Raw genomic sequence first — 27,674 nt, 5'->3', positions numbered from 1 at the left:
AGACACGCACACACACGCACAAAGAGAGAGACACACACGAATACCGCTCACCGTCGCTTAAAGACGCGGATTCAATCGCAGCGCGCTCGCACCTGGCGCGCACCAGATTCTTTCTCACTCTCTTATCTCCGAAGGCTGGCGACGACAACAAAAAAAACCCACCAAAATCCGCGCGTCCTCGAGTCGAGTAGGGAGTACGATGTTCCAGCCACCCACCAAGCGCTGCTTCACCATCGAATCTCTCGTGGCTAAGGATGGTGGCGACTCTGTATCCGCGGCCGCAACTTTGCAACAACAACAGCAGCAGCAGCAGCAACAGCAGCAACAGCAGCAACAACAGCCGGCTTACCCGATACCAGGAGGTGCGAATCCGTTGACTTGCGGTGCCCAGCCACCGCATCCATTCGCGGCAGCGGCGGCGGCGGCGGCGGCCGCGGCTGCCAGCCGGGCGGGGATGCACCCGGAGCTGTTTTTCCACGACGCCCATCACCTGCAGCCACTGCTCGCCGTGCCCGCCATGCACCCGTCCGGCCACCACCACCACCACCACCACCACTTGTCCCACCCGCCTCCGTCGCTGCCCCTGTTCGGAGGTCCGCAGGGGAGGGATGCCATCAGTCTCTACCCGTGGCTATTGCATCGGCCGCGGTATCTTGGGCACAGATACCCAGGTACGTGCGCTTTGCTTAGACCGCGCGTGCGGTTTGTGCTAGCGATGTAACTATTGAAGCGCTTGCATCAACGAGTCTGTGCAGGATATATGCACGGGACTCTGCCGTCTCTGTGTGCTCAATCGACGAATGAGCCACCGGGTTCTCACGGGTGATAGTGGACCGGTTCGGCGCCTCCACTAGGTCGACCCGGCCTTAAATGTGAGCACACCTGGCGCGATTTGGCCACGCTGGTCTCAATGGGCGCTCGCTAATAACGCGCGCGCCAACGGTTTGTTGGGGGTCGTGGGGGGCGAAGCGACGCCTAAGTCAGACGGGGTCGGGTAGACGATCAGAGTGGGTCTCTGTGGTAAGATTGCGTGCAACGCACGTACACGCACACATACAATCATGTGTGTACACGTGCATGATTGTTCCACGTGTGTGTGTGTGTGTGGATATGCGGTAGCGTGGCGGTTAGTGCGTCGCGTGCAACGAACCCGGCGACCCGAGTTCGATTCCCGCTCACGGCCACCAACCCCAGTGACGATTATCTGAACCGGTCCTGGGCTTCCCTGAGGTCGACTCAGCCTCAAATGAGTACCTGTGTGCGGTGTGTAAACTTCGTCACTTGGGAGACAAAGGCGGCCCGGCATGGTGCTGGCCATCCACCTTCCCCGTGTAACCCTCACCATCTTCATCGGTGCTCGCTTACAGCACTTGTTGTTGTTGTTCCAAAAAGATGTGAAGCCTTCACGGGGGAACTTTGTCTGGTACATCTGGCCTTTGGTCGCATGATTGTTGCATCGAAAAATGGTGTAACCTAGACTGACCTTAACGAGTATGTATAGTGTCAATTGTTATCGCGTTCGTGCGCGGTGGTGTAGCGGTTAGCGCGCTGCGCTGCGAACCTTGCCACCCGAGTTCGATTCCCGCTCACGGCCACCAACCCCAGTGACAATTATCTGAACTGGTCCTGGGCCTCCCCGAGTTCAAATGAGTACCTGGTGTGGTGTGTAAACATCGCCGCTGGGGAGACAAAGGCGGCCGGGCGTGGTGCTGGCCACTCAACCTCCGTTTGCCGTGACGGCCTTAAGAAGTGTTCTCTAACAGCACTTGCCCCAACAGTCTGTTAAGGCTATATGGGGGATCGTTGTCTTTGTACATTATTCGGGCAAGTTAATAAAAGTAATGTTTTAAACTACGAATTTGAAAGCAAAATTACCTACGTGCGACTTTATTTTATATATTCAAAACACACCTAACCGGGAAGTGAACGCACTTGTACCATACAGTGCAGTGTGTTCTCACCACGGAACTTTCCTCTTGTGCGGATAGAGAATGCGCGTGGTTGCTCTCCGCTAAACACCCTCGTTAGGGAATCTTCCACGTTGTGTATAACGTCGTCTGTAGCGTAGTGTATACAAGGTCAATGGTCAATCTGTCTACAGTGAAAAAAAATAGCCATTACACGATACGTATTGCGTATTAGTATAGTATATAGTCATATTAGGGCAGTGTTATTGACAGATGTGTTGAGTTGTATAGTTATTTGTGCTTATGCACCGCTGTTCAACGCCGTATCACACTTTTGGATGCGCGCGTGTGCGTGTGTGCGTGTGTGTGTGCGTGTGTGTGTGCGCGTGTGTGTGCGTGTGTGCGTGTGTGTGTGTGCGTGTGTGTGTGCGTGTGTGCGTGTGCATGTGTGCGCGTGTGTGTGCATATGATTAATTTGCGTTAATTTCATCGGTATGGTTGACGCACAGAGCGGAGCGTTCGATACAACTCTCGCTGACGATATCAGCTACAAGCGAACGCGAATAGCCGAGAAGGTAGTCGGGACTTAATTGCCTTGTTAATGCTTTAGCGCACACTCGGCATGCGTGAATGGAATTCGTGATATACAATGCCGCGTTTCTCAAGCCGCGTCGAGATTTCAACCCCTCCACATATTGTAACGCAGACGTTTTTTGTCGTGTGTTTTTTGTTTGTTTGTGTCTCTACACACACACACATCACCTATGTAGACGAGAATCCTAAACGATTGCTATTAAACGAATTATTTGGTGACGCTACTGCTGCTTCTGCTGCGTTGACAATGGTGCAAATGCACAAGTAAAATAATAACAACAACGCTACAGCCTAACGCATGTGTCAATAAATAGTATGTGGCCTTACAAGGATACACGTATATAATGCGTGTTAGCCAGGTGCTATGAAGAAAGCCTATTGCCCGAAACGTCGCCCTTTAAACGCTGTCTGGGGACCTTGACACTTGGCGATTTGGATTACGTCCGATCGTCCGTGCCGGTGTTTGAGTTCCCCTTCGCCAAATTGAACGAGCGGCGAGAATCTGTTGCCCGTCCCTCTTCGTGTGCCACACGAAGAATGCACAGAGAGAGAGAGAGTTCGTTTGTAACAGAGGCGATCTCAGCTGCGGCATTAATGTGTGTTTACATATATGTGTGTGTGTGGGGAGCGGTGGTGTAGTGGTTAGCACGCTCCGCTATGAACCCGGCGAGCCGAGTTCGATTTCCCGCTCACGGCAAACACCAGTGACGATTAAGTCGACTCAGCATCAAATGAGTACCTGGTGCGGTGTGTAAACATCGCCACTTGGGAGACAAAGGCGGTCGGGCGTGGTGCTGGCCACCCACCCCCTCGTATATCGTCCCGGCCTTCATAGGTGCTTGCTAACAGCACTTGCCCCAACAGTCTGTTAAGGCTATACGGGGGATCTGTGTCTTTTTGTCTGGTATTCATTAGACAAAGACAAAGATCTTTCTTTGTGTTTGGTATTGTCTGCTCGACTTTGTAGCCACAGTTGTCAGTCCACTGTCGGATAAAGGCCTCCGCCACGCCGCGTCGGACATCGTGTGGATTGTTTGACCATACTTCACCACCCGGCTGGCCAGTGCGGGTTGCTGAAGGGTGACGGGAACAGGGGGAGAGGAATGGGCGCGGGGGAGGGGGCAGGACCGGTTCAGATATCACTCGATACTGATGTTAGCCGTGACCGAGAATCGAACCCCAGTTTGCTGCCGAGTTTCAAGGCGTTGACGTGCCGCTGTCCACTGCGCTACCGCTTTCCTCGTTTTCTCACGTTCATCAGTGGCTACGTATTTACATATATGCATACAAAAGTAAACAACCCTCCTCATATCCTTAACAGACTGTTGGGGCAAGTGCTGTTAGCGAGTAACACCTAATGAAGGCCGGCACGGCAAACGGGGGGTGAGTGGCCAGCACCACGCCTGGCCGCCTTTGTCTCCCCAGTGGCGATGTTTACACACCGCACCAGGTACTCATTTGATCCTGAGTCGACCTAGGGGAGGGTTGGTACCGGATAAGATAAATCGTCACTGGTGTTGGCCATGAGCAGGAATCGAACTCGGGTGGCCGGGTTCGTAGAGCAACGTTCTAAATGTTGCCCTACACACACACATATATAAACAGACACACACACATACGAATCACTATTATCCACATAATGCACACAAAGAACACTTAACACCCCCTTTAAACGACAATACAAGCGCCCAGGGCACAAAAGACGTTAAGGCAAATAATGCTTGGCCTTTTGAGAAATGGGATGACCCTCAGACACACGACGGTGTGTGGCGGGCAGGCGTGTGAACAGGCATTCAAGGGCTTTCATAATAATGTAAATAGATGCAGTCACTCAGACTGAATGTGAAATACGCGGCGCGCGCACACACACACACGCACGGAAAGAATACGGCTCGTGGTATACGAATCATCATCACGATAGCAGTATTATTTAAAACGCCTCGCGACATCGTGCCAGACTCGCTGCCTCGGGGGCAATACATCTGTGGCGTCTGACCCATGCAGACGCACAGACAGGCGGGCTGCTTGCAGAAGTGGCGATTTTTATTTAATTCGTTTTTTTGCCAGTAAGCGTAGCGCCGGCGTAATTGATCCGCGCTCTGGGCGATTGGACAAGAGCGAACACGTCGCCTCGCTCTTTCTCTCTCTCTGTGTGTATGCACGTGAGCGAATATTCATAGTATATATATATTTAACTAAAGGACCCCTTTGCTTTCAGCTAATATATGGAGAACTTTTTAATAATAATTACATTTTAACCAGGTAAGGCCCACTGTGTTTTTGCAGACGCGACCTGCCCATCACAAATGACACCGCTCAACGAGATCGGCGTAACGCGAGCACATGTTGTGTAGCAGCCGCAATAGTCTAAAGGAATATTTCTAAACGTGGAGGGGGAAAAAAAAATCGGAGGACCCGGAGAAAAATCCACGCGACCACGGGGAGCATAGACAAACTCCAAATATACAGGCGTCAGCATCGTGATCGAACCTATGATGTCTTGTATACCAGGCGAGGTAGTTAACATCCACACCACAGAGCCTTACATTCCGTCTCTCCACGTATCGAGACGGGGATTTCTTCTTTTGTTTCGAGTCCGCCCGCCTGCCTATTGCTAATGGCTTTCCAGACCGAATATTACCAAGCGGTGACTATTTAAGCCAATCAAACCCTGGACCCGATTCGTTTTCCTTTTTCTTTCAGCAGGCAGTCTCAATCTGCATCGTGTTAAACAAATGCTGCTGGATTTCTCCAGGTATCATTGGCGAGCGCTCCCCGTGTATAATATGGGAGCCCTCCCTCCCGTGGCTTTGCTGACATCGACCGGACGCTAAACGATCCGGGTTCGTTCACGAACAACAGTTCTCTATACAGCGTGGGTCAATCAATTGCACCGCGGTACATACTCAAAGAATACGGCCGATGGATTTACACGGAGAGTGTTCAGCCAATTAGTTACTCATCAGTAAACGAACGAAAACACACAGGCGTGGCATCAACGCGATTACACCCGTTCATTTGCTCGTTACTCGTCCAGCAGATGAGACGACTCGAATTATTTTCGATTGCAAACTCGCACATTCGATAGAATGTAGTACATGTGCCTGTGTGCGTGTGTGTGCGTGTCCGCGGCTGTAGCGGTTAGCGCGCTGCGCTATGAACCCGGCGACACAGGTTCGATTCCCGCTTTACGGCCAACACCAGTGACGATTATCTGAACCGGTCCCGGGCCTCCCCTAGGTCGACTCAGCCTCAAATGAGTACCTGGTGCGGTGTGTAGTAAACATCGCCGCTAGGGAGACAAAGGCGGTCGGGCGTGGTGCTGGCCACCCACCCCCCTCGTGTGCCGTTCCGGCCTTCATAGGTGCTCGCTAACAGCACTTGCCCCAACAGTCTGTTCCAGGCTATATGGGGATCGTTGTCTTTGTTTGTCCGCGGCTGTCGGGCCGAGTGCAGTTTGCGAGCTCCTGTTAAGGGCAGCGCAGCGCACGTTGTGAGGCGGGATGGGGGGGGGGTGATGTGGTCAGCGCACCATCCCTGACCACCTTTGTCTCCCCGATACCTGATGTTCACGCTCCCGTTTAAGAGTGAGCCAGTCGACCCTAGCCGCACGTCCAGGGATGTTCGAGAGAGATACGGAAATCGCGACAACGATGCCGAAGCCTTCAAGTTCGCACGCAAGAGACAAAGATCACCCGTATAGCCTCTAGCAGACTGTCAGGCCAAGTGCTGTGATCGAGCACCTATGAAGGTCGACCGCCTTTGTCTCCCTAGTGGCGGATGTATTTCACTTGAGGCTGAGTCGACCTAGGGAAGTTGCCCCGTGAGCGACAAATCGAACTGAGGTTGTCGAGTTCAGTGGGCTCAGTTTGTCAAGCACTGACACACACACACAGCACACACACAGCACACACACACACACAGCACACACACACAGCACACACACACAGCACACACACAGCACGCACACAGCACGCACACAGCACGCACACAGCACGCACACACACAGCACACACACAGCACACACACACAGCACACACACACAGCACGCACACAGCACGCACACAGCACACACACAGCACACACACAGCACACGCACAGCACACGCACACACAGCACACGCACACACAGCACACGCACACACAGCACACGCACACACAGCACACGCACACACAGCACACAGGACACGCACACACACACACAGCACACACACACACACAGCACACACACACAGCACACACACAGCACACACACACAGCACACACACACAGCACACACACACAGCACACACACACAGCACACACACACAGCACGCACACAGCACGCACACAGCACGCACACAGCACGCACACAGCACGCACACACACAGCACACACACAGCACACACACACAGCACACACACACAGCACGCACACAGCACGCACACAGCACGCACACAGCACACGCACAGCACACGCACAGCACACGCACAGCACACGCACAGCACACGCACAGCACACGCACACACAGCACACGCACACACAGCACACGCACACACAGCACACGCACACACAGCACACGCACACACAGCACACAGCACACGCACACACACACACAGCACACACACACACACAGCACACACACACAGCACACACACAGCACACACACAGCACACACACACAGCACACACACACAGCACACACACACAGCACACACACACAGCACACACACACAGCACACACACACAGCACACACACACAGCACGCACACACACACACACAGCACACACACAGCACATACACGACACACACACAGCACATACACACACAGCACACACACAGCACACACACACACAGCACACACACACAGCACACACACAGCACACACACACACAGCACAGCACACACACAGCACACACACAGCACACACACACACAGCACAGCACACACACAGCACACACAGCACACACACAGCGCACAGCACACACACATCACACACACACACATCACACACAGCACACACACAGCACACACACACAGCACAGCACACACACAGCACACACACAGCACACAGCACACACACAGCACACATACACACATGACACACACACAGGACACACACAGCACACACAGCACACACACAGGAAACACACAACACACATACACACATGACACACACACAGGACACACACAGCACACACACACAGGAAACACACACACAGGACACACACACACATGACACACACACGACACAAAGACAGGACACACACAGAGGACACAGCACACACAGGAGACACACACACAGCACACACACAGCACACACACAGCACACACACAGCACACAGCACAAACAAACACACAGGACACACACACGTAGAGAATTTGCATGTAAGTTTAATTTCACACTTGCACAGAGAGACACGCTTCTCACGCGAAGAGCGATACTTGTGTTTTATAATCACTGTAACTAGTCATTCCAGTTTTCAAAATTATGTAAATTAATGGTGTCCAAGACACGGATCTGGGTTTGTTGTTAATCGAGAATGGGGAATACATCTCTGTTCGATCTCATTCGCTTTGCTGTTGATGCTATTGTTGTAGTAGCTGCTGCTGTTATTGTTGTTGTTGTAGTAGTAGCTGCTGTTGTTGTTGTAGTAGCTGTTGTTGTAGTAGCTGCTGCTGTTATTGCTGTTGTTGTAGTAGTAGCTGCTGTTGTTGTTGTAGTAGCTGTTGTTGTTGTAGTAGCTGCTGTTGTTGTTGTAGTAGCTGTTGTTGTTGTTGTAGTAGCTGCTGTTATTGTTGTTATTGTAGTAGCTGTTGTTGTTGTAGTAGCTGCTGTTGTTATTGTAGTAGCTGTTGTTGTTGTTGTAGTAGCTGCTGCTGTTGTTGTTGTCGTAATAGCTGCTGCTGCTGTTGTTGTTGTCGTAGTAGCTGCTACTGCTGCTGTTGTTGTTGTCTTAGTAACTGCTACTGCTGTTGTTGTTGTTGTCTTAGTAGCTGCTGTCGTTGTTATCGTAGTAGCTGCTACTGCTGCTGTTGTTGTTGTCGTAGTAGCTGCGACTGCTGTTGTTGTTGTTGTCTTAGTAGCTGCTGTTGTTGTTATCGTAGTAGCTGCTACTGCTGCTGTTGTTGTTGTTGTCTTAGTAGCTGCTGTTGTTGTTATCGTAGTAGCTGCTACTGCTGCTGTTGTTGTTGTTGTCGTAGTAGCTGCTACTGCTGTTGTTGTTGTTGTCTTAGTAGCTGCTGTTGTTGTTATCGTAGTAGCTGCTACTGCTGCTGTTGTTGTTGTCTTAGTAGCTGCTGTTGTTGTTGTTGTAGTAGCTGCGACTGCTGTTGTTGTTGTTGTCTTAGTAGCTGCTGTTGTTGTTATCGTAGTAGCTGCTACTGCTGCTGTTGTTGTTGTCGTAGTAGCTGCTACTGCTGTTGTTGTTGTTGTTGTCTTAGTAGCTGCTGTTGTTGTTATCGTAGTAGCTGCTGTTGTTGTTGTCAATGTTCGCTGTTGCTGTTGTTGTTGTAGCTGTTGTTGTTGTTGTAGCTGCTGCTGCTGTTGCTGTAGCTGCTACTGTTGTTGTTGTCAATGTTCGCTGTTGCACGCTGCAGCAGGTGCGTGCGCGTCGTGCGCGTGTACGCGCTGTTCTCCACGCAGCCGGTGATCGGGCAGCAGGCAGAGATGGCTCCAGCCGCTCGCTGCCGGCTGTAGCGTCACACTCACCGAGGGGAGGGGGAGCGGGGCAAACTACTCGGTCCACCGATGATGAGACTGGTGGATTGCTCGAGTGGTGTGTGGTGTGTGTTTAGCACGAGACTATAAAAAGATAAGGCGATTGAGGGCCGCGATAGGCTGGGTCTGCCCTGCGACTGAAATCGATGAATGCGTGGGGTGGGGTGGGGGGGCAAATAATGATTTGTTTATTTCCGTGGCCCACATTGAGACAATATCAGAATCGACGAATACGTCTGTGACACACACAGACACACAAAAAAACACGTCGGCTTCCTATTGTTTGAAGCACGTCGGTTCAAATCTCCGCATGCATCAGTCACTCTGTCGGTCGCGTTAGTTATTGTTGTGTAATATTCACCGCCTTGTTTCTTTACAATCGCGCTCAGCAAAGTGGTGGTGGTGGTGGTGGTGCAGGTGTGGTGGTCAACACCGGCCCCAAGCACCGCTTAGACGTATGCCCGCGATGTAACACCCAGTACAAGTATGCCCGCATTCACGACGACAACAACAACAACAGCAGCAGCAGCTACTACAACAATAGCAGTAACAGCAAAGCGTGCGTGTCTATACAATGCATCAAAGACTAATGCAAGAGACCATCACCCTCCCACCGTGTGTGTCGCCTCCGACAGAGTGTTGGGGCGAGTTCACGTCTGCAGGCCCCAACACGGTGTGGCGAGCACCCACACGGGGTCGTCTTTGTTTCCCCAGCGAGGCACGGCAGCGGTTCAGATGCACGCCACTGATGGTGGCCGTGAGCGGGGATCGAACTCGGGTTTGCTGGGTTCGTGGCGCGGTTCGCGAACAACCGCAGCGCCACCGCTCTCCGTTCACAAAGACAAATATCCCCCGGGTAGCTTCAACACACTTTCGGGACAAGTGCGCACAGTATAAACAGCAAGTGCGGTATTCATGGAGATAACCCAACGGACGGTTGGGATACACGTGGTTCTGTGGTCTGTTCCAGAGGACGCATAGGACCTGCCCTTGTCACCAGAATGTGGAATTTCCACAACCGTGTATAATTATGAATATTCGCAGGCGTTTTAACGACCCTTTGGCACGCGGCCTTTGAGTGCTCTGTTGTTGAACCGTGTGCGTGAAAGCGACACATTGAGACAATGCCCCCCACTTGTAATTCTCATTTCAACTCGCGCAAAGTGTACGCGTCTAATCGTATATACACACACGCACACGCGCGCGCGCGCGCACTGTATATATATAAATATTGTCGGGGATATGTTGCAATGGATCTGCCGACATACTTAAAGTGCCAAACAAAAGCGCACGTTTCAACACACCACACAGAGTGACTAACCACTCACCGCCACCCCTCAAGGGCAGGAGGTGGTTTGTCGCCTTGGCCGTCTTTGTCTCCCCACTGTTGATGTGCAAACGACGTTCCATTCGAAACGAATGCACACGCGCGAATAACTCGTGCACGACAGCACACAAAAGCGCAAAGATGCCCCGTGTATATAGGCTTGACCAGACTGCAGGGGTAAGTGATGTAAGCGAGCAACTAAATGAAGGACAACACAGCACAGGAGGGGGTAGGTGGCCAACGCCACGCCAGGCCGCCTTTGTCTCCCCAATGCTGGTGTCTACATACACACCGCCACAGGTACTCATTTAAGACTAAGTCGACCGCGTTTAGATAATCGTCACAGATGTTTACACACCGCACCAGGTACTCATTTGAGGCTGAGTGGACCTAGGGGAGGCCCAGGACCGGTTCAGATAATCGTGACTGAGTGTGTTGGCCGTGGCTGGGAATCGAACTCGGGTCGCCGGGTTTGCAGCGCAGCGCACGACATCACACGCACGCACATGCACGCACATGCTTAACGTCTGTGTCACCCCCCATCCACTCCCCCATCTTCTCCTCTTCCACCTCCTCCGTGTGACCCTCTTCTCTCTCTAAAACGCTGCCCACCCCCCCGCCCCCCCACCCCCCTCCCGCCCCTCAACCGCAGGTGCCGACGGCAGCGCCGAGAGCCTTCTGCTGCACAGTCCGTTCGCGCGCAAGCCGAAGCGCATCCGCACTGCGTTCTCGCCCTCGCAGCTGCTGCGTCTGGAGCACGCGTTCGAGAAGAACCACTACGTGGTGGGAGCCGAGCGCAAGCAGCTCGCCAGCAGTCTCAGCCTCAGCGAGACGCAGGTGCGAGCTCGTGCGCGCGCGCATACAACAACAAACACCAACAACAACAACAAACACCAACAAACACAAACAACAACAAACACCACCACCAAGCTGACAGCCGTGACACAACGACAACAACAACGTCACTCGCCGTGATGGCAGCGCTTGTGCCAGGCTGCAGGTGCACGTTGAGGCTGACGTAGAAGTGGCGTAAGGCACTACCACTAGAGTGCGAGTTACGGCTAGCAATAATCGAAGTTTATATATATTTAAAATAAAAACATTGACGTGTGGACTCACAACAAGGCGAGATTGATGTGGCGTCCCAAAATAATTCGTGGAATAGTGATCTTGAATTTTTCCGTTTAAAATGAATCACCGAGTCGACCAAAGAAAGGGAGGGCCAGTCCTGGTTCAAATAATAAAAATAATCGTTGCTGGTGTTGGCGGTGAGCGGGGAATCAGAGCCCGGGTCGTAGCGCAGTGTGCGATTGCCACTCCCTATTTGGCTACCACTCCCCACTTGCACTTCTAAAGACCCTCCCGTGTAGCCTTAACAGACTGTGCTGTTAGCGAGCGCCTATGAAGGCCAGTACGGCACACGAGGGGTGGGCGGCCAACACAACGCCCGGCCGCCTTTGTCTCCCCAGTGATAATCTTTACACAGCGCACCAGGCACATAACTCAAGGCTGAGTTGACCTAGGAGAGGCCCAGGACCGATTTAAATATTCGCCACTCTTAATGGCCGAGAGCGGGAATCGAACTCGGGTCGCCGGGTTCGTCGCGTGATGCGCTAACCGATGTGCCACGTGTACAAAGATCCCCCATATAGCCTTAACAGACTGGAGGGGCAAGGGCAGTTAGCGAGCACCTATGAAGGCCGGAACGGTACACGAGGGGGTGGGTGGCCAGCACCACACCCGACCGCCTTTGTCCCCCTAGTGGCGATGTTTACACACTGCACCAGGTACTCATTTGAGGCTAAGTCGACCTAGGGGAGGCCCGAGACCAGTTCAGATAATCGTCACTGGTGTTGGCCGTGAGCGGGAATCGAACCCGTGTCGCCGGGTTCATAGTGCAGCGCGCTAACCGCTACACCACCGCTCTCCACACACGTGCACACACACACGTGCACACACACACGTGCACACACACACGTGCACACACACACGTGCACACACACACGTGCACACACACACGTGCACACACACGTGCACACACACACGTGCACACACACACGTGCACACACACACGTGCACACACACACGTGCACACACACACAAAGATTCCCCGTATAGCCTTAACAGACTGTAGGGGCAAGTGCTGTTAGCAAACACTTTCCACTGCCTTGTTTAATCCACTGTCGGATTAAGCTATTCCCTAACCTTGTCGGATTTGACCATACTTCACCAGGCTGGTTAGTGCGGGTTGATGACGCTGGAGGGAAAGAGCAGGACCTATTCAGATCACCACTCACCGCTGCTGTTTAGCCCGGGCTGGGACTCGAACTCATGTGTACCCTGGTCCACAGCGCCGTTCGCGAAACCATGAACTCCACCGCTCCATCCCGCATCTTGCACGGATATTGTATTTAAACCAGGCGAGAAGCCACCGCGACCACAAACGTCTCTATTGTTCAGGGGAGACTCGGGGTACAAAGCAAAGAAAGAGCCCAGGTGGTGGAGGCAACCAACATCATGAACCTGACGTCACTTAGGGGCATTGCAGCACTGGAAGCACCACGTGCAAGATGTGCAGCAGTGGGCTACACGCGTGCAAGCGCTGCTCACGTTCCACACGCATGCTTATGCAACTGGATGCATGTGCGTCTATGTATGTTCCCGTGCACACACAAAAGACAAACATATTAGCCTCGTGCTGTTTGCGAGCACCTATGAAGGCCGGCCGGCACGGCACACGAGTGGGTGGGTTGGCCAGCCCCACGCCTTTGTTTCCACAACGCCGGTGTTTACACACTACACCAGGTACTCATTTAAGGCTGACTCGACTGTGAAGAGTCCCACACCCCATTCAGGTGCAAACGCGGTGCAAACAACCATTCACACACACACACACGCACAGTACACACGCGTGCCTAATACGCATGCAACACAATGTACCCACCAACACCACGCATTAAGTAATCACCGCGACGCCCAGGTTGACCGTGTAGCGCAGTGGTTCTTCATCTTTACTGCGCTCTCTCAATCGTTACACAAACGTACAGCGTCAATAACTACATCGGGGTCTTGATGGAACAAAGTAGTCGTACTTAGGTGCCCGCGCTTAATTTGTCTTTCGATGATTTACCTTCGAACAAAAAAAATCTGGCCACGTCTCGCACCCCCCCCCCTCCCCCCCACGAAGGGCATTTGGCACACCCAGGCGGAGCGTGCACCCCAGGTTAAGATCCACTCCGTGCATCGCTCTGCCACGCGTGACCCGCGGTGCGGGTCTCGCGTGGCACAGGGCGCGCTGCGGCGGTGCTACGAACCCGGCGACCCGGGTTCGATTCCCGCTCACGACCAACACCCGGTGACGATTATCTGAACCGGTCCTGGGCCTCCCCTAGGTCGACTCAGTCTTAGATGAGTACCTGGTGTGGTGTATACACATCGCGACTGGGGAGACAAAGGCGGTCGGGCGTGGTGCTGGCCACCCACCCTCTCGTGTACTGTTCCGGCCTTCGTAGGTGCTCGCTAGCAGCACTTGCCCCTACAGTCTGTTAAGGCTGTACGGGGGTTCTTTGTCTTTGTGTGCACGTGGCACGCGCCCGATTACGAGTGTGCGTAGAATGCACCGCGTTCTACATTCACGTTCACACAATTGCTCTACGCACATATATATACGTACGCATCGTACGTGCTTTGTAATTACGTATTACTTTGAGTCGGCATACGGATGCATTCTAGAAGGATCGATCCATCATTGCATTTGTTTTATAGTCTCGTGTACTGTGCCGCAGTATGATGATGTGTGGGTCAATATAACGGTGTGTTACGCCATCGACGATTACGATGTTGCTATCGCAATGCATCTCCCGCGCCCTCTGTCTTTGGCGCTGGCAGCAAAGTTTCGTTTCAATCTCCACAGCTGGGCAATAACTGATGCTTTTAGCGATCCTAAGGACTGCCACGCGAATGTAGCATGTGCGTATATGCACGTGTTGATACGTGCGCAAGCATGCACGTGTTAAATACGAGACAGCGAACAGGATGAACGGTATAGCCGGTTCAGTGGTTACAATCTGCATTAGTATGTCATGCAAAGTTCATTAGCAGGGGTGTTTCCGTGGCGCGGTGGTGAAGTATGGTTGAAGAACCCCCCCCCCCCCAAACAACAAAACAACGGCCTGGGGAAGGCCTTCATCCAGTCATCCAGCGCGATATTGACAAAGTGCCGAACTCGTTTTAGTAATCATTTATATTCTGCTATTGCGCATACAATTGACGTGCAATTCGTAGCACGTGGAGATATCGGTCATTTTAAAATTACGTGAAAAATGAAGTCGCTTGATGAGTAATGTTTTTTTTTTACATGCAGTATAGACATGTATACCAGATCTTATCGCACGTAAATTGAGTGGCATCCCTTCGCGTGCATTGCATAACATTACTTTTGTGTATGCATGCATATGTGTGTGTGTTTGTATGTATGCATATATTGGTGCCACTCGCTAACAGCACTTGTCCCAACAGTCTGTTAAGGCTATACGGGGAATCTTTGTCTTTGTTGGCTGTAGGGCTGTATACACGTGTGTGTGTGGTGGGGGGCGCTAGTGTAGCCGTTATCGCACGACACGACGAATCCAGCGATCCAAGTTCGATTCGCGCTCACGGCCAACACCAGTGACGATATGAACAGGTCTTGGGCCTCCCCTAGGTAGACTCAGCGTCGACTGAGTACCTGGTGCGATGCGTAAACATATCCGGCAGGGAGACAAAGGCGGCCGGTCGTGGTGCTGCCCATCCACCCCCTCGTGTGCCGTGCCGGCCTTCATAGGTGCTCGCTAACAGCACTTGCCCCAACAGTCTGCTCGAGCTATGAGGGTGATCTTTGTCTGTGTGTGTGTACAAATGTTAAATTAATAACAATACGAGTTGGGAACCCGGTCACCCCCGCCTCCCCCCCTCCAGAAAATCCGCTGAACAACCTACAATTGCTTGAACGCGTGATGATAAGATGATAGCCACTTGGCAGTGTCCATAAATTACCTCTGCGGACGACAGAATGCGACGTTGCACACAGGGAAGGGGGTCTGCAACGTACTCATGCGCATACCATGATTGCCTCTTCAATTTCGCGTTAATCCGTAATTCCCTTTTATTGGGGGGGGGGGGGTGGTTAAATCATGGCTATCACAGGCGCGGTAGTGTTTGTTATAAATATATTGTTATAAATAATGTCATAAATAATGTTATAAATGTACTGCCTTCAGTTCGAAGCCGGTATCCAAGCGGCGTTCATTTTATCTGCCCGCTAATCACGACCGCGCGCCACTACGCGCGGCACATCGAGATTAGCAGTATTAGCAGTCTTAATAACTAACATAGGAGCCTCTTCAATGTAATTTTTGCAAGGCAATTACCTCCCTCCGCTCGAACTCGCTTCGCGTTAAACGGAGAGCGAATTGCCAAATCGTTCGTAGGTTATATCGGAACACGTGTAATATAATTACCCATTGTTTAACGTACGCGCGCGTGTGTATACATGTCGGAGCGGTAGTGTAAGTGGTTAGCGCGCTAACCGAATACCCGATGGAATAGTGTAAACACCGCCACTACTTAGTCGCGGTGCTGACCACCCACCCCTTCCTCGCGTGCCGTTCCGGCCTTCACAGGTGCTCGCTAACAGCGCTCGCCCCAACAGTCTGTTGAGGCTGCGCGGTATAAGTCGCGTGCGCAGTTTCGCTTCTCAAAGGACCGTCGCCTCGTTGAGCCACGTGCGAGGTTCTAACTAAGTGGGGGTCCGGGGTGGGTGGCGGGGGGGGAGTACCACGCGCGCTCATCCATGATGATCGTTGGAGAGAAATCTCTCGGATGGAGTCGCGTGAAGCCACGTGGCGCTACACGGGAGACACCTGAGTCTCATTCGGCGCAGTCCCTTGCGTAACCCGGCGCGACATATCGAGCGCCGCCGCTGCTGCCGCCGCCGCCGCTGACACTGGTGCACAATCGGCGACGTTTCGGACAATGGCCCTTTCGCACAGTGTCACGCGCGAACCGTCGCGGGTTGTGTTGTTGACGGGTGTGTTGAGGTTTCTTTTGTCGAGTTTTTATTAACTTCGCTCACACGGCTGATATCTTACGCACACACTGATAAAGGCAAAGACCCCCCGTATAGATATAACATAGTTTTGGGGCAAGTGTTGTTAGCGAGCGCCTATGAAGGCCGACACGGCACACGAGGGGGTGGATGGGCAGCACCACGCCCGACCGCCTTTGTATCCCCAGTGGCGATGTTTTTTTACACATCCCGCCAGATACTCATTCCAGGCTGAGTCGACCTAGGGGAGGCCCAGGACCGGTTCAAATAATCGTCACCGGTGTTGGCCGTGAGTGGGAATCGAATTCGGGTCGCAGCGTACCGCTAACCGCTACACCACCGCTCCCCATGCACACGCACACGCACGCATATCCACACAAACAGGCAACACCAACACACCTACACGACACGCACACCACACACGCACGGACCGCGTGAATACCGGCCAATCGTGACTTTATTGCGCGCATCATCAAACACGACGATGACGTTTTGAGGTCGCGTCCGTCCATAACAAACAAACAAAAAACAGCCACCACGCAAGCTGCCTCATCCGTGTCGCTATCGGCCCCAAGCTCTTAGTCGGAGGCATTGGCTTGGGGGGAAAGCAGGCCGATCAAAGGAAGATGTCTCGGATTGGTCTGTTCAATGGGCCGTTGAGATGGCACGCAAATTGCGCGCACTGCAACGCTCACAGGCTTAATTGTGCAGCTTGCGGGGGCGAGGTGCTGGGAGGGGGGGCTGCCTTGCTACAGATGGAGGGCCGATGCTGGCGATTCGCGTGTAGCCGGGGGAGGGGGGCAGGGGGTGAGGGTTATTTAATCAGCGCTCGTTTGGGTTAAAGGGAGCAAGCGACGGGCGATTGAGAGTCGAGGGAAGGGAGAGAGAGAGGGGGAGCGTGGGGGTGGTGGGGGAGAGAGAGAGACAGAGACTTACAAACGAACCACACACACACACAGACACACACACATACACACACAGACATGCACACACAGACACACACATATACACACACACAGACACACAGACACACGCACAGACACACACACATACACAGACACACACACACAGACACACACACACAGACAGACACACACACAGACAGACACACACACAGACAGACACACACACAGACACACACACACACATACACAGACAGACACACACACAGACGCACACACACATACACACACATACAGATACACATATACAGACACACACACAGACACACATACAGACACACACACAGACACACACACATACAGACTTACACACAGACACACACACACAGACACACACACACTTCTCTCCGCCGCACAGACAAAGATCCCCCCCTATAGCCTTCAACAGACCGTTGGGGCAAGTGCTGTTAGCGAGCACCTCACGGGGGTGAGTCATCAGCACCACGCCCGGCCGCCTTTGTCTCCCCCGGTGCTGATGTTTACACAACGCACCGGATACTCGGGGAAGCCCCGGACCGGTTTAAACATTGGCCAACTGTCATTGGTCGCGAGCGCGAATCGAATTTCGGGTAAGTCGGCTCCGTAGCGCAGTGCGCCAACTGCTGCGCCACCGCTCACCACGCTTACTCTCATCAGCCCCGCCACCACCACCAACCAACCAACCCCGAGTGCAGTGCTACACTTCAGCGAAACGCTCTGCGTGGCTACGAACACAAGCACAGACACAACTAGACCCACTCGACAAGCTGCATTGCTCCCAAGAAGAAACGCCATAATGATGCTCCAGAAGGGGCGAGAAGGATGCAACGCAGAGACGACGTTTCGGGGAATTGCCCTACTTCAGAGCGTACTCATAGATAAAGCAAGCACAGCCTTTTTTGCAGCATTTTTGTGTTACGCATATTACATTGCTGCTGCCGATTTAAACGACGCGCAGATGAACAGGACGTGTACCCATAACACGATGCACGTGACGGTAAAAAACACATGTTCGTCACGTCCAATTGACGTACATATATTGTTTTCCAAACCGGTGTCCATCGAAACAAAGATACGCACGAGACCGTCCGTGCTCGTCAATGCGTCTAGAAACTCGTTTCACGTGCGGCAAACATCACATCGGTACAGAGTTAGCAGCAGTAGCTGCGATGGGATGTGCTCGCTATTTATCGGCTGCGGCGTCACACTCCACTCTCCGGCCACGTTGATTTCATCGGCGAAGTTGGGACCGCAACGTTTGTGTGCAACGTTTGACCCTGGCCGTGAGAGGTTTATGTTTTGTTTGTTTGTGTGGGCACGCACATTGGAATTGCCAGATCGTTCTCGTTATAGGCACAGGCTCGACTCTTACTCGCGCTGAATGTAACCTTTTTAGATTACACCGTTTGCGCAGATACGAACCGCAAGCTACGCGAAAATCCTAATTTTAAAGGCCATCGATTTGAAACTCCACAGCCGGACGAATGAATGCATTAATAATTATCCACACAACGGGTTCTCACGGGCACCGCAGTTTCATGTGTTGAGTCGAAAGGTCCCGCTCGGCTACTCCCCAAACATTCCTCTAATCGCGTAGACAAAGATCCACCACGGTAATAGACTGTGGGGTTGGGGGGGAGTGCAAGTGCTGATCGCGAGTAGCACCTATGAAGGTCGGCACGGCATACGATGGGGGGGTAGGGGGAGGGTGCAGCACCACGACCCAGGCCGCCTTTGTCTCCCGTGTGGCGATGTGCAGACAAGGCACCAGGTTACCCATTTTGTGGCTGAGTTGACCTCGGGGAGGTCCAAGAACCGGTCGAAATATTTGCCACTCACTGTTGTTGTTGTTGTTACCCACTACCCCGCTATATACTACACACAACACACGCACACATCGATACGTATATTCACACACACACATACACATATCACACACAGGAGAATAATCCGATCGGGCGCCTGTCAAAGAACCGCGCCATAAGAAGCGGGCTTTCAGTGCCTCCCAGAGGTTAGCCTAAGTTCATTGCCTCCGCAAACAGCTTAACTCGCCGCTGTGTATGGCGGAGAGAGCATTTGCATTTATTACTGGAATTATTGGCGAGAGGGGCGGAGTGGTAGGAGGAGGAGGGGGGGGGGAGGGTTTGGAGGGGAGGGTTTGGAGGGACGCGTGGGATGAGCGGTGGTGGGTTGCAGAGAATTCGCAAACAAAGCCCTGGCAGTGTGGGGGGCGGGGGGGCGCCTTTCATGCCACCACCGTCCCCCCCCTCCTCCTCCGCCTCCTCCTCCACCCCCACCACCACCACCACCAACTACCCCCCCCACTAACCCAACCTCATACTCGGGGCTTCAAATCCGCTCTCAGCGGGAGGGTAGAGGGCTTGAGAAATGTATAGCCCAGCCCAGCACGCGGAACGACGCGTGTTGGCGAGAGGCAGGAGAAGAAGAGACAGCGCAAAGCGATGCGAAGCTTGGCGGTGGACGTGCACAGCAACTTTGCGGGGGCCAACTTTGATGTGGCGTCTAAAAGCACCGTGCGCAATTGCTCACCGCCACGTATGTGCGCCTGTGTTTATATCTAGATGACTTTATTTATTTATTTATTTCACCAGGTAAGGCCCACTGAGCTGTATGGCGCCTATTGCAGAAGTGACCTGGCCACGCGTGAAAGCTCAACGAAAGTGGCTTTTCACGTGGAAATTCATGGCACCCGAATACTCTGAAACGCATGTTTCTCAATGTGGAGGGGGGTGAAAACAATCCCAGGCGACCACGGGGAGAGCGACATGCGAGCTCCAAATTTACAGCAGGCGTCAGGGTCGGGATCGAACCCACGCACTCCTTGTATACCAGGCGAGGTAGTCAACATCTCTCCACCGTGGCACCCTGTAATGGGGAGTGGTAATGTAGTGGTTAGCGCGCTGCACTACGGACTCGGTAACGCGAGTTAGATTCTCGCTAGCGACAGATAAAAGTGACAGCGAATATTTTAACCGGTCCGGGCCCTCCCCTAGGTGGACTCGGCCTTAAATGAGTACCTGGTGCGGTGTGTAAACATCAGCACTGGGGAGACAAAGGCGGCCTGGCGTGGTGCGGGCCACCCACTCCCCTCGCATACTTTGTTTTGCCTTTCATACGTGCTCGCTAACAGCACTTGCACCAACAGTCTGTCAAGGGCTATACGGGGTATCTTTGTCTTTATGTATGTGTGAACGTTTGTGTGCTTGTCTTTGTAAACGTATTATGACAGATTAAACTACACGTACTTTTTATGCCCTATGTATGTGTATGTACGTATATATGCATGCATGTCTTTTTCATGTCTATATGTGTGCGTTTGCGTATGTGTGAGTGGGGAGCGGTGGCGCAGTGGTTAGGGCACGAAGCTACGAACCTTCGCTTCTTGTGTGTATTTGCGTGAATGTTAACCACCATACGTACGTATGTGCATGTGTGTAAATGCAGTACAGTATATGCGTGTGTATGTTTGTATGTATGTATGTATACGCGTGATATACAGGAAACATATCCTCAAAAACACGATAACAATTTATAAACTCCGTTTAAAAATATTTTATATTGAAAAAAACTCCTTCCGCATGTAGTTGATAATGATTATGCTAATGAATGTATACTAATGCGCATTATCGACTTCAAATAGTGTAATTCTATTTGACGTGGCGCGTACATTTGTATGTTGAACTTCCTTCGCACCGTACATATCCCACCCGTGCTAATCACGACTGATGTGTATTTCACTAAGTCCCACGTCCACTGCATTAGCGGACATGCCAATGTGTATACAGTACTGTGCACTGCTTGTTCTGGTTTACAATTAAGACGTTTGTATGCAGCAGTGTAAACAGAATAGTATGTGACACTGCGTTGGCAGTGGTACACCAACCAACGTTCTGTGTCTCTGGCCTCTCTACGTGCTGTGATCACGGGCCCATTACCCGAAACGTCGCCTAATCTATACCTTCGTTGCTTCTTAAAGCAGCCTTGTTGACCAATGGGGTTATTTGATGTATTCATCAATAGTGTGAATTGGTTTAAACTACCTTTCGGGGTATACAACTCCATGATATTCGCTGTGTAATCATCATGGTTATTATCAGGAGCCAGGGTCAATCCATTGCTGGATATGTAACTATATTGTCGGACAGACGATACTGCAATAGATTATATTCTCCCATATAAAACAAAAACGTCGTCACTATCTCATATGAGGCAGGGATTCCCAAACTCCGGTCCGCATGGCTCCAACACCACGCTGCGTCTTTCCGCGTTTACCAATTCACTCCTCCCCATTCAAATACGAATCAACTCGTTTCACTGTGCACACGTCTGATGATTGTTAAACACGTTCCACGTGGTGCCTCTAAGCAATTAACGCTGCTGTCTGGGTCACGTGGAACACGCGTGCGCACACACGTGGAACACGCGTGCACACGCACATTGAGATCTCAATTCGAATCGGGCTCTGTTAACGCAGACAGCGCTAATTGGTTAGCGCGTCACGTGGCACGCGTTTAATAATCATCGGACGCGCGCAGCGTGGAACGAGTACATTGGTAAACGCGTAAAAGACGGAGCGTGGGAGTGGTGGCTGGTAACGAGGACTGGAGTGTTGAGAAACCCTGATTCATAAAATCTTAATTTCTCACTCGACATTTCGGACGGGGAACGCTGCTAGGCTTGACTCGGAGTCGGAATTATCGGCGTAAGGCACTACAACTAAGAGTACAAGGGCACGCATATCCATAACAATCCTATCTCACGCGTATCCCTATATCCGTTTAAGGAAACGGACGTGTTTTTAAAAGTCGTATTGGGGAAGATGGCAGCAGCACGGCCAGAAAAAAATGAATCCGAACGGCGTGGCGAACTCTGATCCGGGAAGAAAATATAGCGCCTCCGTCTTGTGTCTGTTGTCTCACGTGATCAGGGCTCGGGGCTTTATCTCGTTCGCCGAGAGGCAAGGGTGAGAGGTGCCGGTCTTCGCACAGTCTCTGCTCTGTTTGTATTCGTAAATGCACCCTCTAGAAATCATGGTAATAGCCACGACTCTCACCTTCACCTCGAACCCAGCGAAAGGGAAACGAGATAATTCACGACGGAGATAAGGACGCTCGAACGAGGAGCCAATGCCACTTGGCAGCACGCGGAGGACGAGGAGGAGGGGGGGTGGGGGGTGTGCGAAGGTGGAAACTCCTCGATTTGCGTTTGTCGTTCGGCACGATGTCCGACGTTTCGCTGCGCGTGCTGTGAGTTTATTTAAGTGACAGGGTTGAATGGGGGCTGTACAACTCGAAGAGCAAACGGGGAGACTGATTGGTGTGTGTATATGCACCCTCGTCTCGGGGATTGGGGTGGAGCGGTGGCGCAACGGTTAGCGCATGGCCCCAATTAATCCGGCGCGCTTGCAGTAAGTACTGTAGTTTGATTCCGGGCCAAAGCTAACAATCGTGGCAAGTGTTATGAAAACTGGTTCCTGGGCTTTCCACTCTTATTGTTATTATTATTATTATGCCTCTCGATAATACTGTTCATATCATGGGACCTCCTTTGCCAGTACCAAAATATGAGAATAGGTTTTCCCCTTTTTTCTGGCAACAAAACAGTTGTGTTAAGATGTTAAAACACCAAACTGAAACGTTTTTATAAGGAATCATGTCTGCATTAACCACAATACTTGTGGTCAGAATGCAAACAAAAAACACACTCTGATAATATATGCATTGTCTTTGAAACTGATTAGAACACACCAGAGACAGCTTTCTTTCGAGCCTAGTCTCAAACGGTGTTAGACCAGAGGACGCCAAAAGGCTTCAGTTTGGTGATTTAACATCTTAACATCTGTTTTGTTGCCAGAAAAAAGGGGAAAACCTATTCTCAATACTGTTCATCTGAGCCTTGAGCATTAACGACCAACCCGGGGAATCGTATAGGTGTCTTATTATGGCTCTATGAGCCTCCTGAATTATCGTTAAGAGATAACAACAATCTAAATGTGCTTATTCTTGAGATGCATGAAGACGACATATACATTAAAATTGTTGTCGTAACGTCATAATGCTCCGATGCTGTGTGACTTGGACAAGAACAGTTAACCCCTTAGTGCCCTTCACTCTGGCTCCATTACATCTTGGGCAAACAGCACAGAGCCGAACGAAATCCAAAGCAGCCTTTGTCACTGTCAGTCAAAACAAACCTTCACAAAAATATGTATTTATTGACTAAAGATGACCGAACCATTCGAGAGACACCCTCGAGGCCCGGTGAGCCTTGCCTGATTCAATATACGGCATTAACATTATTATTATAATTCGTATCATTGCCAAGTTTATATTTTTGACATCAAGGTTGCTGGGCACATACCCAAAGGTCCAAATCGTCAAGCGACCATAAACAAACAGAACTGCAGTTTGCGATGTTAGCCGTGGTCGGGAATCGAACTCGGACTGTCAGGTTCACTGCGCAGTGCGGTTATAATTGCCTAGACGGTGGAACTTGTCGCTTCTGCGCGTGGCCAAGAATTGTTGTACAGTGTGTTGAACTTCTTTTCCACCGTACATAGCCAAACCGTTGCTAAGCGGAGGTGCGGAGGAAGAGCAACCAACAAAACACAAAAAGCATTTCGATTGAAATGCATTTTGAAATCAGGGTTTAAAAGTGCATAGCTCCAGTGGCTTCCTAACATCGGAAGGAAGAGCGTTCCAGACGGCCGCAGGAGCGCATCAATGCGGTGGCCGTCTTTGTTCGACGGCCAGTTAGCCAAACGCCTCCGCTGCTGCGAGAATGACCGGAGTTTGCGTGATGGTTTATGCTCCTTGACGAGATCAGCAAGGTATTGTGGTTCATTTGTGATTTTATGGCAAGCACTTGTATGTGTAATGAGTGTGACGAGCACCGGACATACGCGGTCGGATATTCCAGTACCCGTCACGACACGTCCCAAGGAATGTTAGACACGCTGCAGCTTGGCAATGTCTTTGTGTCAGACGTCCCGTAGAATAGTGAGTTGCAAGAATCGAGCCTTGTCGATACGATGCCGCACGCCTCCGTGTTGGCTACGTCGCGACTCAACAGTGGTCGATCGTTCAATAGAAACGCGCCCGAGAGGAGGGCACCACCGCAGAGATGGAGCGCTGAAAGCAACTCGTGCGCGGGACCCAGATGGATTGCTCTCTCGCGGGACCACGAGGCACGGCAGCGAGCTGCGAAGGCCTTCGTCCCGCTGTTTAAGTTTCGAGTTCATCTTGTTGAACCGGACCAGAGAGTTCACGACCACCTGCAGGGCATTCTCGATCGCAAGGGTGACCTGCATCATGGGGCGTCAGTCGGACAGCAGCGGGACCATGATTGCTATGGAGAGTCCCAATGGGGTCAATTGGGGGCAATTTTCTACTCTTGACAAATTTAGATAATGAATGATGATGATGATGGTCAGTGGCGTGTCGCCAGTCATCTGCGAACGTTCCCCCCGAACGAACGGGGCGCTTGTGCGTGGCTCTGTTGGAGTCGGCAACGCTCCGTTGAAAATTGCCGTCGGCGAACTTGAATGTGAAGTTGGGAATCTGCGCTTTGTGCTGCTGTTGGATGCCTATGCAGAGGCAATATTGGACCAACCGTCCGAATACATCTCTGGTGAAGCCACAGTGAGCTCGTATCAGAGCGCACCTTGGTCAATGCGTGCACGTGGTGTGTACATTCAACAGCTCTTTTTTGTCAATCCACTGCTGGATGAGCGTGCCCCCCCCTCCCCGCCTCCTCAAACCCACCCCCCCCCCAATCCGTGTCGGTCGTGGGGGTTTGTTGGAACATACTTCACCATTCTGGTCAGTGTGGGTTTGAAGAGGATGGGGAGACTCCAGGTTTCGGTATCACTCGCCAAGGATGGTTTGCCGTGGGCTGGAATCGAACTCAGGTGGCCGGGTTCACAGTATAGTTGGCCTAATAACGTTATCAACTCTACATCCTCGTGCATATCTCTACGCATGATTAATACAACAATAAGTACAGGTATGTTTCACAACTTAAAACAGAATACGTTGACGATAACTTGGCATTTTTTCGGATTATGGGTGTTTGCAATCAATGTCTTGCAGGATTTTTGTTTACAGAAAGCCCATTGGCTCATAGGCCAATGGACCGAAACATAATTTTACTGACAATCTGGAATCCTGTTGGGTTTTGTAGTTTAATAATACAGAAAAATCTCTGCATGGTCCACCAACCCTTGCCTCCAAAGCGCTAGATAACAGCCGCACGTATGGATGTTATTGACAATCCCCCCCCCACCCCCCACCGCGTCTCCAGGCAATGAACCTAATTGTCGCTACTCATGTAAAATAATTCCAGCTTGCCCTCAGAGGCTAACCTCCCTGTTCCTGATGACGACCGCTTGTGTTGCGATCGAAACGTCGTGATAATTTTTATTCACTTTATTTTTATTATTTTATTGTTATTATTTTTTTTTCTTCTTCCGTCTACGTGACTTTACCGAAAGAACCAGAGAATGCAATCACAGCACAGGTTTAAACTTTGAAGATGTTTGGTAGCGCCTCTCGTGGCACGGCAGGGGCCATGCGAAATCATCGCACGCCATCGCTCAAGCGAGGAACGGCATTGCTTCCCGCAATGCGTGCGCTGTGAACGTGTCCGTGGACATTTTAATCGCTCTTTCTTCTACCTAAAACATGGTTCACGCATGTACTGTGAACACCCGGAGCGGTGGCGCTGTGGTTAGCGCACTGCGCTATGAACTCGACGGTCTAAGTTTTATTCGCGGCCGCGGTCACCATCAGTGCCCCCCACCCACCCACCCCGCTCTTGATCCACGTGGCGAAGTATGGTCAAATGCATAACTCTCTCGACCAACACGGCGCGAGGAGGCCTTTATCCAGCAGTGTGTAGATCATGGCTGATGATGGAGATGACTGATTACGCAATCACACGTGTTATAACTTAGCGTAGCTTTGATGGGAAATCATTAAGCAATTGTATAATAACTCCAAGGCTGTCCCTCGAGGTGCAGGTATGGGAAGGCCTTCATTCTACAGTGGATAGATCGTGGCTGATTTTGACTGAAACACAATCACGCACATGCGTCGTGACGTAGCTTCGGGTGGTCACGATTACTCTCACTCCTAGCCCCTCCCGAATCCTCATCGATCCACAAACTGGCAACATCTCTCACAAATACCGCGCCCACAGCTCGAGTTATGGGGAGACCTTCATCCAGCGGTGGATAACATCGTGGCTTAAAGCCGTCGCTAGGGTACGGCGATTACGTGGGCGACCGCCCCGGGCCCCGCACTATGGGGGGAGGGGGGGCGCGCTCGACGTCACGGTGTCAGATGTAACACTTCGGGGTTAGTTTGAAGGCGTCGGAGGTCCACACGGGGTGATTTGCCCCGGGCCGCGCAACTCCCATACGCCTGAGATGAATCCATTCAAAAGTCTGCGGTCTAACTCCTAACTCCTGACCCCACCCTCCACCCCCACGCAAACCCGCCCGCCCGCCCGCTGTGCCCGCAGGTAAAGGTATGGTTCCAGAACAGGCGAACCAAGTACAAGAGGCAGAAGCTGGAGGAGGAAGGGCCGGAGAGTCCACAGAAGAAGAAGAGCTCCCATCACATCAACCGGTGGAGGCAGGCGACCAACCAAGGCAGCGGCGACGAGATAGACGTCACGTCGGATGACTGACAACGCAAGCAGTGACGTCCCCCCCCACCCCTCCTCCGCACCCCCCGGGAGGAGACGGAACGCTCACGCGGAGCGCCGCGCGTGCAAAGCGAGGGAGAGACAGAATCGACGGCGCCGCGTGCCCACACGGATTTTGCAAGAAGCGCGTCCTGCCGGCAATTTCGCAGTTCTGCGGAGGCGTCGTCATCACGATTACTCTCGTCGCTCGTGAGACGCGCGGCTGTGGACAATTCGTGGTGATGTTGTTTTGCTATTGCGAGACACAAAAAAAAAGCCGGTACTGTTTATTCACGAGACACGCTTGCGTCCCGCGAGCGTGGTGGTGGGGGGGGGAGGAGGAGAGGGAGGATCAAAGCAACAATTTCCCGAGTCGGGCAGATGGGGGCAGTGTGTGATACGCGATGCAGCGA

The 27,674-nt window shown here is 52.0% G+C and overlaps 1 protein-coding gene across 1 annotated transcript; it reads left to right on the top strand.

The window, feature by feature from the left end:
• Positions 1 to 199: 199 nt before the first annotated feature.
• Positions 200 to 27,264, top strand: LOC144931272 (homeobox protein EMX1-like). Its single transcript, XM_078855079.1, has 3 exons — positions 200 to 671; positions 11,180 to 11,364; positions 27,097 to 27,264. The coding sequence occupies exons 1-3, from the start codon at positions 200 to 202 to the stop codon at positions 27,262 to 27,264; spliced, it is 825 nt and encodes a 274-aa protein (XP_078711205.1).
• Positions 27,265 to 27,674: the final 410 nt, after the last annotated feature.

The sequence above is a fragment of the Lampetra fluviatilis genome, chromosome 4 (genome assembly GCF_964198595.1).
Source record: "Lampetra fluviatilis chromosome 4, kcLamFluv1.1, whole genome shotgun sequence".
Lineage (NCBI taxonomy): Eukaryota > Metazoa > Chordata > Hyperoartia > Petromyzontiformes > Petromyzontidae > Lampetra > Lampetra fluviatilis.
This window is presented reverse-complemented; position numbering and strand designations above follow the sequence as displayed.